This window comes from Poecilia reticulata, linkage group LG7 (assembly GCF_000633615.1).
Source record: "Poecilia reticulata strain Guanapo linkage group LG7, Guppy_female_1.0+MT, whole genome shotgun sequence".
In the NCBI taxonomy this organism is placed as follows: domain Eukaryota; kingdom Metazoa; phylum Chordata; class Actinopteri; order Cyprinodontiformes; family Poeciliidae; genus Poecilia; species Poecilia reticulata.
The window spans coordinates 8121603-8139047 of record NC_024337.1 but is presented as its reverse complement, the minus strand read 5'-3'; the positions used below and the strand labels follow the sequence as shown (position 1 = coordinate 8139047).

General features: G+C 41.9%; 1 protein-coding gene across 1 annotated transcript in view; it reads right to left on the bottom strand.

Moving 5' to 3' along the window:
- agrn (agrin) overlaps nucleotides 1–17445 on the bottom strand; it is a 476432-nt gene that overhangs the window by 114110 nt on the left and 344877 nt on the right. The window contains exon 9 of the mRNA XM_017305640.1: nucleotides 151–372. Within this exon, the coding sequence (XP_017161129.1) occupies nucleotides 151–372 (222 nt within the window). The remainder of the gene's footprint in view (nucleotides 1–150; nucleotides 373–17445) is intronic.

The window sequence follows — 17445 nt, the reverse complement described above, 5'->3', positions numbered from 1 at the left end:
CACCCACATTGTATTTAGCGCACTAAAACACTTTGCTAATGAAAACATTAAAAATTGAATGCTGGGGTGAAGTTTGGGTTGAAACTAAAATAACATCTGCTGAGGCGTGACCTCTGACCTTTATGTGTGCTCTGCAGTGTTTTGACTCACCACACTGTCCTTTGTGCTGGATGCGGATGTCCTTCTGCAGAGTGCAACCCATCGCTCGCATCTCGCAGGGGCTTCGGTAGCTCTGGCCGTCAGACCCGCAGACGGGGTCAGAGATCAGGGTGCAGGCCTCGGTGCACTCACAGACCGGCTTGTCGTTCTTCACCACACACACGGCGCCATGTGTGCATGTCTTCATCAAACAGGGGCTTGGAGCGTCGAGATCTGAAGGCCCAGTGGGCCGAGAAAGATCAGAGTTAGAGGGTGGAGAACGTAAAAGGCAAAGAGGAGGTTGGAGAAAGGTGAGTAATAGGTTAAAGTTGGGAGGACCACAAGACTAAAGAAATATAGTTCAGTGAGACCTCTTGCTTTCTTGTGTCATTGCCTCACCTTTGCTCCTCTAACACTTCCTGAATCTTCTTAAGAGTCCATCAAACTCAGCGGATATAAACATGGCCTTCAGCACAATGCACATGAAACAGACCACTAACAATAGCTGCATGGTGAAACATTTTTTTTAAAACACATAAATGGCTGGATTAATTGACGCTCCCTGCTAAGCTCCATTTGTGTCGCAGCGAGAGCTGACTCTTCGGCCAAAGCTAGCTGAACTAACACAGTGGCCAAAGGATTGGTGGGAGAGAGAGTTTTCACAAACGACACAGAGAAAAACATGGAAGAGAGAGAGAAAAAAAGAAATAGGCATGAAGAAGAAACCCTAAACTAATTAATAATTGAAGAGAAAGCCAAGCTGCCAGGTAAAGGAAATATAAAATGTGAACATCAGAGAGTTGCCTGCATCAGTCTCTGCGACTCTCACACAAACTCCAGCTTCATTAAACCAATGCTGGATTTGGTGCCATGGTGGGTGTGGGCTGGGCTCATATAACACAACTTCACCAGGAGAGAGCAGAAAATAAAAAAACAAATAAAAAAAACCCCAAAACAATGCTTTGATCAGATCCACTTCTTGTCCAGATCAATCCTTTAAAGCTTTCCTTGTTTGTGAGGCAGGTGTGATTTAAAGATTAAAAATGAGCTTTTCAGGTGGAAGAGTCTATAATTAAGACCAGGCATGTGTTAATGACCAGACGTTGTCTAAATGTGGTTGGACTGATACCGGATCAGTTAGCTGAGGACGCTGTCTACAAGCCTCAATGTGAAACATGAGAATTCTGAGGACCAGAGAATTCTTGGACTGGTCCTCCACAAACGGACCGGGCCAACAGTGAGCCAGGACCAGAACCTCACTGCCAGGCTGCAGACAACCAATCAGTAAACAGGCAGAAATGCACAGAGGAATGGGCTCAAGATCAAAGTTTAACCCTGTAATGGACAAGTGACCCCCTTACCTGAAGTCATTCCAATGAAAACACTCTTCGGTGTGGCTGCTGTTACCAAGTAGAGATGCATCAAAGATTGTTATTTTCAGAGCAAAACTCTCTGGGTAATTCTGAATTTTTAACATCAATCTGTTAAGAACCATAATCTGTTAATGTGGTGCAGCTGTACACCTGCTTATATAAAACTAAAATACGGTAATCTTATTTAWTAATTCAGGACTTAACCATATTCACATTCCATTATGTATTGTATTAATGCTCTTCTTTACCTTGACCTTCTTTTTGAGGTTGTGATGTGGTGAGGTCATTAAGGGAGGGTATCTAACTTTATAAGCTTTAAATCATGTTGTAGCATTATTCCCTCATCAAAAACACAGCTGCAGTGTTTCTTTGATTCTTTCATGTTTTAAAAATCTTTGAATCTCCCGTGGCAACCACTTAGGACACCTAAATGTTTAACTACACAAAGCGCCACCGAGTTACGTTCAGCTCCTGCAGACTAGTGTCAGCTGGTGGAACTGCTCCTCTGTTACCTCTCAGTCCAATGCTGCTAAAGGCATAAACAACTTCTGAATGATCCCCTCAGCTGWCATGATGCCATCAGTTTCCTCCACCTGTGTGTATATCAGGATTACAGTTTTGGGTTTAAGCTACAGAAATTTGGATATCTCTATAAAACAAACCTTTATGTCAAAATATTTTAATGGTAGACGTTTTAGTCTTTTCCAAAATCTTTTCAACTTAAATTTGATTCTGGAGCTGAGCAGCATCTGTCTTTCATAAATAATCTTTGGTTTAGTAGTTTTTTGTTGTCCTATTTGACTTTAATGAAGGGAATTACAACTATAAACTGCAGAAAAACACCTACAGTAAAAGCTGCTTGGTTGGAAGTTAAATCTCCATCTGGTTATGTGAATGTCTGTTTTTCTGTCAAACTACAAAGTATTTCTCCTCTAACTGGTTCGCCTGATGTTCCTGTCTTGTGAAACACTATGAATTATGGATTATGAATGGGGCTCAACAAAGAAACCTTTCTATGAAGATAATTTTGTCTAGTGCTGTATTAATATATCTGTTAAGTAATCGACACATCTGACCAGCGTTCATATTCTGAAGAAAAAAGCCGACATACGTTTACTACCGATCACCAGAGCTGGTGAAAATTCACAGCTAAAACCTTAAAACCCTGTTCTCGCTCAACTCTAACTTTGGTTTGGGATTTGGGACGAATGACGGCACTGTCATGGAAACTGGCCGCTGTAATGGCGGCCAGTTTCCATTAGCAGCAGTTGGCTTCATCATTATTGTGACCATTATAGCATTAGATGGCATCGGAGGGGGCCGACTTCACAGGCTCATGATTCATTTACCCGCTCTGAGATATTCAGTGGAGCCGTGGTGAAGAGGGAAATTATCAAGTGATAACTCAGACAATTAGCCAGTTTCACTCTGATTAAGGCAACAGGAGCTGAAGGGAAACCGGCGAGGCTTGAGATAATAATCGATATCAGCGAAACCGTTCATCTGGATCGCCGATGAGTTGGAGCGCAGGTGTAGATATTAAAATAACAAAAAGGAAGAGGGAAATGGAAGATTCTCCTGGCAGCGGCTGAGTGACGATCTGGTTCCTGAAGTAAGTTCAGATCAGCAGGCCCAAAACCGCCATTGATTTTGGCATATTGACGCCAACTTAGAGCTTGGCGGCGCCACGTAAATACAAAAACGGCTCAGCTCTGCTCAATTTGGTTTCACTTCTGAGACAATTGATTCCCCCGATCCCATTTCAACAATTGTTTGTGTGTGTGTGTGTGTGCGTGCGTGCGTGTGTGTGTGTGTGTGTGTGAGACCCCTGTGATCTGAGCTTAACTGTGCAACCTTGCCTTTGTTAAAAACAAAATAAAGTTTGCCGGTCCAGTTCCCAAGGACGGTCTGGTCGTAAAAYAACTGCAGCCTCCGATAACGCCTGAGTCTCCTGCTTCTCTTTTTTCTCACTCTGGAATGTGACGAAAATCAGACTTTCTTTTTTTCTTATTTTTAAATCACCTGAACCTCTTGGGACGGAAAGGGGGGGAAAAAAACAATCAAACTGCATCTGGAGATGATGAAAACAAGAAAGAAGACAGAAAAATGCTTAAAAAATCTCTCCAAGTATAAAAATCTTGTGACACTGTTGAAACTTGAAGCTGTTTTGTTCTCTGCCGGATGCAGCCAGTCTTTGAAATGGCAGCCTGCGACAATTAAAGCTGCTGCTCACAAGCTCTCCTCCTTCTTCTTCCCCTGGTTTACTCCCAAACACTTCATTGACTTGGGTGTAACTTTCTGTTTTAATTAGACTGGTATGTTTTTAAAGGTGCGACCTCACTTCAGGACTTGGTGGGGATTACTTTGGGTCGGTGGCCCCCCGTTTTCCCCTGGCGTCGCTTCTCCAGATGAGAGTTGTTGGATTCTGATTGAACTTTTGGATTCTGTTACCGCCGCTTTCAAGTGTTACCTGAAAACTAGAGCGGCACCTCGATGTCATTTTTAAAGCTAAACAACTCCTGGCCAGATTGGTGTGAAGGCAACAGATGTTCCCCGTCCCCTCTTCATCTGCCCCTGTGGGCGGCAGCCAGGCGTAGTTAAGGCCACCGTAATGTGTTGTGGGGGAAACGCCGGGAGATTATTTTTGGCAAGAGCTTCCTCCCATTTCCACTCGGCTCATGCATGTGTTAATTGGTCTTTTTTCTGTGTGCAGTCAGTGTCTCCATGTGTTATACAGGGCGGCGAGTCGGTGTAATCCAGGTGATGTTTTGCAGCAGCCAACTAGCAGGGTAGAGTTTCCGGCGAGGTGGCGCGGGACCCCGATGATGGTGCAGCCTCCCTTCGTGCCGCTTTGATCCGACTCCCTTTGCCTCCCTCATATTAAAACACTTATGTATCATATTAGCGGCTGGAGAAAAGAGGCACAGAGAAAAAAGGTATTTGAATAAAGTAAAAAGGCGCACCCGCAGGCTGTGTCTGCCTACTGTTTAACACTTATCACAAGCAGGAGGTAAGGCAAAGGCTCTTTGTGTTTTTTTGTTTTTTACAGTTGAAAACGTTGCAACTCTTAAAAATGGGGACAAGTGAAAACATTTCTGTGTCTTGACATGTGTCTATCAGCGCTGGGAAGAAAAAAATATCTGTTTGTTGAATCCAAAGAGCCAATTTTATCAACAGCGGGTTTCAGAAAGGACTCCCTCAAAATGACGCACACAAAGGAGACATTAGAAAATATTTGTTGTCAATTTTGAAGCTGCAAAGTGAGAAAAGGGAAAGAAGGGAAGAAAGAAAGTGAAGGGCAAAAATACACAAAAAAGGCTTACTGCACAAGTTTTCCTGGTYTGAACATGTTATGAAAACCAAATCCAGTGGGTTTTAATTAAGTTTTAGGTGGTAGACCATCATTTTGTGATGAGAAAAAAGTAAATTAAAACTAAAAAAAAAATTGTTCCATGAACGTTGTGCAGAAGTTTAAAGCAGAGTTTAGCTGCAAAACAATATATTAACCTGAGAACATCTCACAAATTAATCATTTGAAATTGGACAAACAGTAAACCTGCTAAGACACGCTCGTCTATTCAGAGAAGCTACTGAGACGTTCAGGGTAACTAGTTCAGTTCAATTGGGAACCAAAACTACAAACATGTTACATTTCCAGCTGGTGTAGTTCGCATCCACACAGCACTGTGACAAACGAATCAAGCTAACTGAAAAACCTGTTCTCCTCCTCACCTGTAGGGGCGCTGCAGCAAGAACCTCAAGGAAACATAAAAACATAAAAACAAAAATAAAAGCAAGGAAACATAAAAACCACTGTAGAAGACAAGAACGCAACTTCCTTCTTCCCAAAAGTAAGCCAGAATGGAGAGTTGACAGATTCTAGCGGTTGGAGGATTTCTAGTTTGACCATGAGCCATTCCTCCTGTTAGCATGTTTGTTTTGGTTGTATTTACACAGAATGCCGTGTGCTGTAGTCCGCTTCCTGCTTTTGGAGCAATCGCTGGTCTGCTCACGCAACGTTCACTTAAAATGAAGCCAGACCTAAATTTTTAGAGTTCAGTTCTTAGGTCCACATCAGAGTTTGAGTTAACATTCACACGTCCCCAAACAAACCTGACTCTGATCAAATGAACTAGAGTTTGATTCCAGCGCACCAAACAGGACAGAGTGAATTTACCCCAAGTCAGTATCTGTGGAAAGAGTATTAACATAAATATTGTGTCTAATTTGACTGATCTGAAGCTATTTTGCTAGAAATAATGATCAAAACTTTGTGTGGCTGTGAACATCATGACCAAAAAAATCATGAAAGTTGCCAGCTTTAATCGCAGTGAAAGGTGGCTCTAAAGCGTTGACTTAAAAGTGGATGAACTCAAATCCATAGCAGACATTTTAAGAGTTTTATTTGTAAAAAAAAAAAAAAGGTGAAAGAAAAAATGATGAAAATGAATTACTATGCATGGGTCTAACTCAAAGTTTTTAAATAAGAATGCAACAATAAATTGACATTTTAGGAGTTTTTCCCTTAAGTTCTTATTTAAAATCTGCTATGAATATCTACACCAGGTTTTTAATAGTAATTAGCTCCAAAACGATGCTCACTATCATTCTTCTTGTTCCATATTTTTAGAAAAGGCTTACCTCATTCTACAAATTTGATTTCTTCTGTAATTTGTTTTAAAATGTGAAAAAAATAAATTTGACTTTCATTTTGCTAGCTTTCATAATAAAACATTTTATGTGCCACATGTGGATTGATTACTGCAAAAACAAAATCTTACCAAGTGGTTTTGGTCCAAATACCTTAGCTCACTTAAAATAAAACTAAACTTACTTACAAGCAACTTTCAGCAAGATATAGAAGCTTCTCTTCTCTTATTTAATCAATAATTGGTGAACAATTACTAGTTCCATTTGAAGATTATTACACATAAGTATAATAATCTGCTAGTGGAATAAGTAATTTTTCATTGGAACTCAGACAAACTTGAATATCTTGCTGAAACGCTGCTTAAAAGTTAGTTTAGTTTTATTTCAAGTGAATTAAGATATTTGCACTAAACCTGAATAAAACTACTTGGTAAAATTTAGTTTTTGCACTGAGGTGAATTTGATTTTGTAGTTTTGGGGGCAAAAGTGGCTTTTTGAATAGAAAAGGCTGCTGACTCCCTGGTCTATCATCCCAGTAAACATCCCAGTAAAATACAGTGAGGTTTGTGGTTGAAAAATCTGAAATGAGTATAAATATATTTTCAGTTCTCTGTAGAAATCCGAACTGCCCTGAACCACACGTAGGTTGTTTCTGCCCCCATCTGAGCCTGCAGGCCACCGTTAGCGGACCGACGGTCCCTGGCTGCTGTCGCTTCATCTCTCGCTGCTCTGCCTCTACTTAACTTGATTAGCAGTAACAGGACTCGTCATTCCAAGTCGACTTCCCCAGAATCCACCAGTGTTTTGTGAGTCCAATCACAAACATGTAGGGGGAGATGCTCATAAAATAAACATGCAGGCGATCAAATATTCTGCTCTCGACACTTAAGGTGACTCATTTTTTTCCCGTCTTCTCTGTCTCACGAGTTTTGTCAATAACAATGTGTCTACTGCCGAGTGATATTCCGTTAACCTCCAGAGGCGACATATTTGAAGGGAAGGCTAGTATGAGTTCCTCTGTATTGCAGTCGTATAAACTCACACTTTAAGCTGCCTGTGCAAAAAGGGACAAAAGAGCAGTGAAAAAAGTATTTGCATCAAAGAAATATACTCCTTTTATATGATCATTCTGTCTCTTTTCTATCAATGCGCTCATCAGACACTGTTTCCTTCGCTTCAGTCTCAGGAATATCAGCCGAAACTTTTTCCTGGCTAACTGGGAAAGATAGAGACTTCTCTCTGCTCCGTATTTTATTATTATATTACATTTTTATTTATTATATCCAATAAATAAATTTGTGAACTAACAAGCTTCAKGGAGTCACAGCGAGGCACGTTGCATCTGGTAAGCTGATTCACAGCTCAACTGAATAAGCACAAAAATAACCCGACTTTAAACCAACAGTAGACAAAAGAAGCTTCAGAGGGGGAAGTAGGCTAAGATAGGAAAAAGAAAGAAAAGATTTAATGAAGTACCAACTTAATTTTAACATCAAATTGATTTCACACGCAGGGTGCCACACTTACCAAATTGATTATATAACTTTTTAAGCAGAGACTTTTAAAATAAACTCCTAAAGGGAATCTGTGTCAATTTCTCATGAATTCTAAAAATCTTTCTTATGGTTTCAGTCATATTATGTGCTATCCCTTCAAAATTAATGGGTTTGGTTTTATTAAGGGTATCGAAGTAAAGGGGGCTAAATACAAATCAAGTCATCCTTTAAAAAAACTAAACCAAAAATGATGAACAAGCTGATAAAGATGGCTGGTTCTGCTCTGGGATCTACTGCTGAACCATAATCTGAGGCTTTTTCAGATTCACTGCAACACCAGCTGAGTTTCCATTAACCATAGAAATGCACAAACTGAAACTATGAAAATAGTTAATGGAAACACGACAATTTCTAAAACACATGTTTTTCTATAAACAGTTTTTGTGTTATGAATTAAAAAGCATTTCATTCATATCAAAATACAGGGTTTTCCCCAGAAAACTTGCTAAGCCCGGTGGTCGGGGTGCCGAGGCGGTCCACCGGCAGTCCACCGTGTTTTTGTATTAAAAGATGTTAAGGTGACAGGAAATTTTAAAATATCACTCGGTAATTATACGTTACGGGAAAACATCGCCAGTGAAACACTACTTAAACCCACAACTAGTCTTAAAAACAACCAATCAAAGATATACAATTAAAATGAACATCAATTAATTGCACTTTTGTTTAATGCAAATTAAGTCAGCAGCTCCATCAGGCCCCCCAGGGTTTCAGGGGCCCCATAACTGCTAATATTTTAAAACAGATCACAGATACATGAATGTAAAACTTGTCTATTGAGATGATCAATGCTGCTAAATTTGATTCAATTTCAGCATACATAAATTTAAACATTTTAAATGTAAGATTTTAAGGAGCTGGCAAGTTTACTTTGTAAAAGTTCAGAGAACAATATCCATAGTTAGATTGTTTCCTCCTTGGGCTGCCACCTTATTATGGTGGAGGGGTTTGAGTGTCCCAATGATCCTAGGAGCTATGCTGTCTGGGGCTTTATGCCCCTGGTAGGGTCACCCAAGGCAGACAGGTCCTAGGTGAGGAACCAGACAAAGCGCAGCCCGAAGACCCCTTATGATGGAGACGAAATTTGGATATGGCATTCCCTCGCCGGGACGCTGGTCACCACTCTGGAGCCAGGCCTGGAGGTGGGGCACGAGGCCGAGTGCCTGGTGGCCGGGCTTTTACCCACGGAGCCCGGCCGGGCTCAGCCCAAAGAGGAGACGCCCCTTCCAATGGGCTCACCACCTGTCGGGGCCAAAGGGGTCAGGTGCATTGTGTTACGGGTGGCAGCCGAGGGAGGGGACCCTGGCGGTCTGATCCTCGGCTGCAGAAGCTGGCTCTTGGGACGTGGAACGTCACCTCGCTGGTGGGGAAGGAACCGGAGCTAGTGTGCGCGGCTGAGAGGTTCCGGCGAGAAATAGTCGGCTTCGCCTCGACGCATGGCTCTGGTTCTGGAACCAGTCTCCTTGAGAGGGGCTGGACGTACTTCCACTCTGGAGTTGCCCACGGTGAGAGGCGCCGGGCTGGAGTGGGCATACTTGTTGCCCCCCATCTTGGCGCCTGTACGTTGGGGTTTACCCCGGTGAACGAGAGGGTAGCCTCCCTCCACCTACGGGTGGGGGGACGGGTTCAGACTGTTATCTGTGCTTATGGGCCAAACAGCAGTTCAGATTACCCACCCTTATTGGAGTCCTTAGAGGGGGTACTGGAGAGTGCCCCTCCTGGGGACTCCCTTGTTCTACTGGGGGACTTCAACGCTCATGTGGGCAATGACAGTGAGACCTGGAGGAGCGTGGTTGGGAGGAACGGCCCCCCCGATCTGAACTCGAGTGGTGTTCTGTTGTTGGACTTCTGTRCTCGTCACGGATTGTCCATCACGAACACCATGTTCAAGCATAAGGGTGTCCATATGTAGACTTGGCACCAGGACACCCTAGGCCACAGTTCGATGATCAATTTTGTCATTGTTTCATCTGATCTGCGGCCGTATGTCTTGGACACTCGGGTGAAGAGAGGTGTGGAGCTGTCCACTGACCACTACCTGGTGGTGAGTTGGCTCCAGTGGTGGGGGAGGAAGCCGGTCAGACCTGGCAGGCCCAAACGTGTAGTGACGGTCTGCTGGGAACGTCTGGCGGAGTCCCCTGTGAGACGGAGCTTTAACTCCCATCTCCGGCAGAACTTCGAACACGTTCCGGGGGAAGTGGGGGACATTGAGTCTGAGTGGACCATGTTCCGTACCTCCATTGTTGCGGCGGCTTATCAGAGCTGCGGCCCCAAGGTTGTTGGTGCCTGTAGCTGTGGCAACCCTCGAACCCGTTGGTGGACACCTTTGGTGAGGGATGCTGTCAAGCAGAAGAAGGAGTCCTATCGGGCCTTTTTGGCCTGTGGGACTCCAGACGCAGCTGATGGGTACCGGCGGGCGAAGCGGCATGCAGCTCGGGTGGTCGCTGAGGCAAAAACTCGGGCATGGGAGGAGTTTGGAGAGGCCATGGAGAAAGACTTCCGTACGGCTTCGAGGCGATTCTGGTCCACCATCCGGCRTCTCAGGAGRGGGAAGCAGTGCAGCACCAACACTGTTTATAGTGGGGATGGTGTGCTGCTGACCTCAACTCGGGACGTTGTGGGCCGGTGGGCGGAATACTTCGAAGACCTCCTCAATCCCACCAACATGCCTTCTGTTGAGGAAGCTCAGCCTGGGGACTCTGAGTTGGGCCCTCCAATCTCTGGGGACAAGGTTGCCAAGGTGGTCAAAAAGCTCCTCGGTGGCAGGGCCCCGGGGGTGGATGAGATCCGCCAGGAATTCCTAAAGGCTCTGGATGTTGTAGGGTTGTGTTGGCTTACGCAACTCTGCAATATCGCATGGACATCGGGGGCAGTTCCCCAGGAATGGCAGACTGGGGAGGTGGATAATATAATATAAAATCAGTGCGATGCGTTACAGACAGGAGAGCGCAAAAGCTCCTCGCCAGGCTGAACCTGCATGATCAGGTTAGCGCTAGTTCGTTAACTAATACACTGGCCAACCGGGAACACATAGATAAACTTTATCAGCGCAGGCAGAACCAGGCGCTGGGCAGCGTGTTGAGATGGAAAAGTTGCACAAAATTCTTAGTTCACAAATATAAATCATTCTCACCGCTCGCTCAACATACCTCTGAAAATGCGACTACAAGTTATTCCTGCAGTTCCCGTAGAGCTGTGCAACCAGAGCTAACTAGTTTAAAGTCCTACCTTGATCAAAAACTCTGGAAAGAATCATAATTCCTCATAGGGGGTTGTTGTAAATATCCATATAGGTTAGCCTGTGTCGAGTTTGAGTGAAAGGAGGCGTGCGGGATCCGCACTGAGGTAAACTTAATCCAGCTACTGCAGCGCGTGAGGTAACGCGCAGAGGCGCCAGCGGTGTGATTGGTCCGATTTTAAATGCATAAACTATAAACCTATCTTCTATAAACATATCTTTTAGGAATAAATCTGCTCCGCCAGTGAAGCGCTCAGAGCAACAGAGACGCTTGCTATCCGGCTTAAAAAAGAAAAAAAAAGTTATTATTTTTTTTATTATTATTATTTTCCTAAAAACATAAACAAGAAAGGCTTAGCCTGGCGGTGGCGCTAGTAAAGGATGGCGGGCATCCAGGCCTATAATACACTGGGGGGAACCCTGAAATATGTGTATTTCATAAAACTGCAAAAGAAACATTTATTTTATTTTACGTTATGAGTCATGTGATCAACAACTGGATGTTACCACTGGCAGAAACTGCGAAGAAGACAGCAAGTGGTAGCAGGATGATGTGTTTTTTCTTTGTTTTTCAGACAATGTGCAGCTGACTCCACCAGAGCTCTCACAGGATCACAGTTCATAAAAAATTGTGTAATTCCAACATGTTGAATTCATAGTTCACAAAAAGTAGTGTAATTCATAGTTCTTATGTAAAATTAGTGGCTACAGTTTCCCCAAAAGGCCTACCAAGTGGGTGGCGCTTATCGCTCTAATGCCAGAATAAGACGCCRATGAGTCCTCTGATTGGCTGGTAGATGTTGAGCACTAGTTCTACCATGGCTGATTTATGAATATATCTGATGTAAGTGTTTACATCCATAACTGCCTTGATTGTTAATGACTTAACAAGCTTATTTACACATGATTTTCATTTCATATCTTATTTAATGGAAATACCATAATCCAGAAACTGTTTTTTTTGTGTGTTTTTTTGTCAGTATTAACAGAATATAGACAAAAATCTGCAAATATTTGTAATGGAAACATAGATAGAAACTGCAGGAGATCGTTCCTGCACACAGCCTTCTGCATCTACAATCACTGAAGAAAACTGTATGATTTACAACATTTAATTTCCCCATTGGATTAATATTTTTTTCTTTTTTTAAAGGAAATTAATTTAGACATTGATAGTAAAAGCTGTTGAACACCATGTACATTTTCCATCTACCTCCCAATGATACTCTTATTTTTGATGGAGCAAAATGTTGAGAGGAGCATTAATTATAAGTAAGCAGACAGAAAATGACTAAATAAAACATGTAAGCAATGGTGTCATTTCCTATTCTGGTCTGATGATGACAAACAGAGCTTTGAACAGTTCGTCATCCGGAGCTGGGCACCCGTATGGCCCTCTGTGACTCACATCCTGCAGTGTCCTTCACCAGCTCGCCTTCTCTCTGCCTGGACACCAACTAATCGGCTAAATGCCATGTGGTGTTTACATCTCTAAATTGAAAAGCCTCAGATATCAATCAAACTGTTTTCCGGAGGAGGACAGCGCTCACGTGCTCTTTGTTCTTGCATCACTCTTGGAGAGTGTGAGTCCAGACGGGGAGAAGGACGACATTAGATGCTGTCACCCACGTGAAAAGAGATTTACAGCTCTGTCAGATGAGGAGAATTTCATCCGTTTGACAGTTGGCAGAGTGATCGATCAATCCAGTCACATGCAGCACTCGAGCCAATGAGACGAGAGAACAAAGTGAAAGAGATCATTATTTATCTGATCATGATAATTTAATATGTGCAATTCTTTTGCAGCAAGCTTTTCCTTTTCCTAAACTCCTGACACTGTTCTCAAGAACAAATCTACCACAGATGAAGCAAAGAAATTCTAGATTGGAGTTTAAGCATGGACTGTTGTAAGTTCTGGGACAAGACGTCATCGTCTGGAAACACTATGCCTGGGTGTGCCTTTGGATTTATATTATGAGCCAGGGTACCTACATTTATTTTTCCCTTAATGTGGCATATAGTCATCTGTGTACAACAGTAAAGAGAAATTCCTTAACAATTTTTCCTCAATAAGAAGTCCATTGGCTGCCTGGTAAATATTCAGACATCAGAAAAGACAGACACTCATACTGCGGCTAAGCTAGTTCTTGTTTTACTACTTATTACAAACTATAGGTGTTACCATGGCTACTGGTAATGTACACTGCCTACTTCTTGCTAACAACCATGCGGCTAACTTGGATTAACATCAACTTGTTACTAAAGGCTAGCTACAGAAAACATGGCTAATGACCAAGCTGACATTAGCTTTTCAGTCTTAGCACTTTATAAGAAGAACATAGAAGTTTGATCTTAATGCTAAAATGGAATCTGCTTTGAATCAATTCTGTGTTTATTTTAGGCCCAACAGTTTCAAACATTTGTTTCCCTGTTTGACCTACTTATTTAAAACTATGCATCAATGTTTTAGCTAACAGTCATGTCAACATGACATGACATATACTAGTTATGAGTATTTAACTAGTTGTGTGTTTTTAGCTCTTGGAGGTATTATGATAGCAATATGTAATATTATTGTAGTCAAGCTAATAATTAATTTTAAAATAAATATTAGTTTACTTCTAAATAATAAAACCATGTATTAAGTATCTTTAAATGTTTTTTTCAATACCATCCAGTGGTGAAGTGATAGGGATATTGACATGAGTTTAGATGTATCCTATTGCATTAATTTGATTTGTCATTGTGTGCTTTGAGTCAGACTGTGTGACTGTTGTGTCCACATTGTGTATATACTTCCTGTAAAGTTTTCAGTAATTACATGAAGGCGTATTGTTGACACTTTATCACTGACGTTCTTATTCAAACATTTTCTTCCTCATTAAAGTTATCATTTCATCACCATATGTAGCATGTCTACCATGAATGATGACATTTTCCTCTCTGTAAACTGAGATTCTGTTGTGTGTCGTGCATTCCTGATGCACGACACACAACGTCACCGACCAACACATGCTCAAATTACAGTATGAATGGATACCGGAAATCATACATTGTACCATCAAATAGGGGTCATTGTGTCGTTATCTTCTATTGCTGCCATTCATTATGAGAACAGAAGCTCAGCACAGGAAACACGAGGAAAGTTTCCCACTGAATACAGCGCTGCATTTCCTGTCACATGATCCCTGTGCGGTATTAATGGAGTCCTAACAGGCTACTTTTTTTTAGGAGAAGACTAGCAAAAAGGAAGAAAACGAGAGTTTGCACATGTACATCTCCAGAATGCTCTCACCCCTGCTTTTGCATGAATATCATCTGTGTGAATGCTCTACCAGCCTCAACGGGCTCCGACGTCTGCCTCGTTTGATGTTTAATTAAAAGCGTATCATGAAGGGAAGGGAGCTTTGTCGTTTGTTGCACTGCGTTTTGAAAAATATGCTAATGTCAATAAAAATGCATTACAGAAACATACTAGCAGTTGCTGACGGCTGAGAAATACAGAAAGGATGAATGGAGAGGAAGAAAGTGGCTAAACAAATGAGGGTAGAGTGGTACTGAAACATCATTTGGCAGAAATAATCAAACAGGGAACAACATACATGTGCCGGCGCTGCCATTTCCTGTAATCTATTCAGGCAGCCAAATAATGCAAATGAGTGGTGCTTGACGACGACTGTAGATAACTTTGGTTTCCATCTACGCTCCGATCTGCCTGAGGATGGAGCAGTGCTCCCTGATCAGTTGGCACCGCTGTCGCAACAATAAGCAAACACTCAATTCTTAGAGACAAACATGGCGCTGCGCATCTGCTGGGTCAACTTCCTGTTTGAGGTAATGTGACTCCACAAAACATCAGCAGATTCATCATGAAGCTGAAGCTTTTAGCGTTAGGATGCTTCCAATTCTAGAGGAGATTACCCACATGATGAAAGTGATTGGACAAAAAAATTATATTTCAATGTGACTTTATTAAAACATAGCTATTTATTTGACTAATGCAGCTGCAAACTGGGTCCCATCAGGAAAACTATGCAAACCATGTCCTGTTACTGCTAATTCTGTTACACTCAGAATCAAACAAATACAAAAAGTACCAACTCCCTGACAGATTTTATTTACATTAAATGACAGAAAAGCTATTGGTTAAAGATAACCTGCATAAAACCAATGTACAAGGAAAACATAGTTCCCCCTACAGAAGACAATTAGGCCCACTGAAAACAAAACTAGAATTATTTCCTCAGAATTCTGACTTTAATCTTCTGAAAAAGATTTGTATTTTTCCTCAGTGGTCCTAATCCTCTTCCATACCCCTCCCCTACCCTACAGTGAGCTAGTCAGATAAAATTACTGCAGAAATCTGTAGAAACATGTGGTGGGATGGTGTTCCACCCTCCCCGGCTCTGTGCACCGGGCACCGTTGATTGGTGGGCGGGGCGAATGCCTTTATAGTTGGGCGGGCCGCTGCAGGGTGCGTGCGTCTTTGTTTCTCCCACTGTTGCTACGATCGGCGGCTACATGTCGGCTTGTGGGTTTGGTTGACTCGTCTGCGATCGTAAGTGGCAGTTTTGCTATCCGTGGCTGAGATCATGGTTGGTTTTTGGTGCTACACCTGTCGTGCGTTTCTGCAGTGTTGCTCTGATGGCGTTGCCGGATGCAGCTGGGGGTTGCTGTGGCGTGCGGCTTCCGTCTGGTCCTCATCTGCTGACCAGCTTCCCCCCGGGTTAGGCTGCGTTTCCACCCCTGGGTGAGCTACCTGCTATTTAGCTTTTGATTTCTGTTATCTGGATCCACTGTTAATGGGTTTTTCTATTTCAGGCACCTGATTGTTTGGAGCTGCAGCGCTTTGGACGCTCTGCTGTCTTGTCTTGTCTTGCCATTGTTTGTTTGGGCCGCTCTCAACTAAACCCGTTGCGGATTGGGCCGGCTGTGTGGGCGGGGCGTTACTCCTGTGGCCCCATCGAAGGGCATTTGGAAGCGGATGACRACGATTTGTTCCATTGTTTTCTTTTAGTTTTGTTTTGTGATTGAAGTTAATAATTTGTTCTTTTTTTTGTTTGTTTGACTTACCAATTTCTTTTGCATTGCATGGTTTCTTTTTGTTTTACTAATTTCTTTTGCATGTTTGGAATAATTGATCTTGTCTGTCCTTTTTCCGTTTGTGTTCCTTTTGTTCCAGGGACCGAATAGTAGGCCTAAAGCCTCGTTTTTAAAAAGAATTGTTTAATAAAATGCACTGATAAATCTGTGTTCGGGTGCATCTAGTCACTTTTAAAAAGATCTCTACCTGCTGGTCACAAACGGTTAACTAGTCTACTATGACTTACCTGACAACACAAAAGAGAGCAGAAGCTCTCTAAGCTCATTAAATCACACCACATTTAAAGGAAATTCAATAACGGATTGAATAACAGACACAGGATTTAATTTGAACCTGGAAAGCTACATTTTAGGCAGTAAAAAAGATCCTAAAATTAGTATATCCTCCCACTTAAAAAAAGAAAACATGCAAAAACGTAAACACCTGGAAGACAAATTGTTAAAATTGCAACATCAACACTCCGTGACTATGAACGACAGCATTAAATCTGACATGGTAAAATTTAAAAAAGAATTAGATGACCTAAACATGATTGAAGTACAGAAAAAAATCTTTTTTAACAAGCAGCAGTACGGTGATGTAGGGGGGAAAATCACTAAAACTTCTTTCATATAAACTCAGAAAGCAGCAGAGAGGACTATACACACAATAAGAAATCCTTTAAATGATCAAATAGAAACTGAAGAGGAGAAAATTCAACAATGTTTTCAGAATTATTACAGAAAACTTTACTCCCAAACCCATGTAGATAATAAGATGTCAATACCTTTCTGTCTGAACTAGAGCTACCAACAGTGACGGAGGAACAAAATAAATTGTTAGTATCCACAATAACCAGAGAAGAAATTCACTCGGCAATTAAAAGACTAAAAGGGGGAAAAATGGCAGGGGCAGATGGATTTGGCCCAGAATGGTATAAAATAATGCARGATCATTTGATTCCCACCTTGCAGAAAACATTTAATTGGGTAATGGAGGAAAAAATTGTACCCCCCTCATGGAAAGAAGCAATAATCTCTATAATTAAGAAAGAAGGAAAAGACAACCTAGATTGTAGCAACTATCGCCCAATCAGTGTATTAAATATTGATTATAAGTTGTTCACTTCCATCATCTCTAAGAGACTTGAAACTATCCTACCAGGGCTAATACATAATGATCAAACAGGTTTTATTAAACATCGACAAACKCAAGATAACATTAGGAAAGTTCTACATATAATGAATCAGGTTCATAGACAAAAAATAGAGACTTTAGTGTTAAGTTTAGACGCCRAAAAGGCATTTGATTCTGTGAGGTGGTCCTTTTTATATCAGGTTCTTGAGAGATTTGGATTTGATAAATCTATAATAAATACTATATCTGGGTTGTATAATAAACCAACAG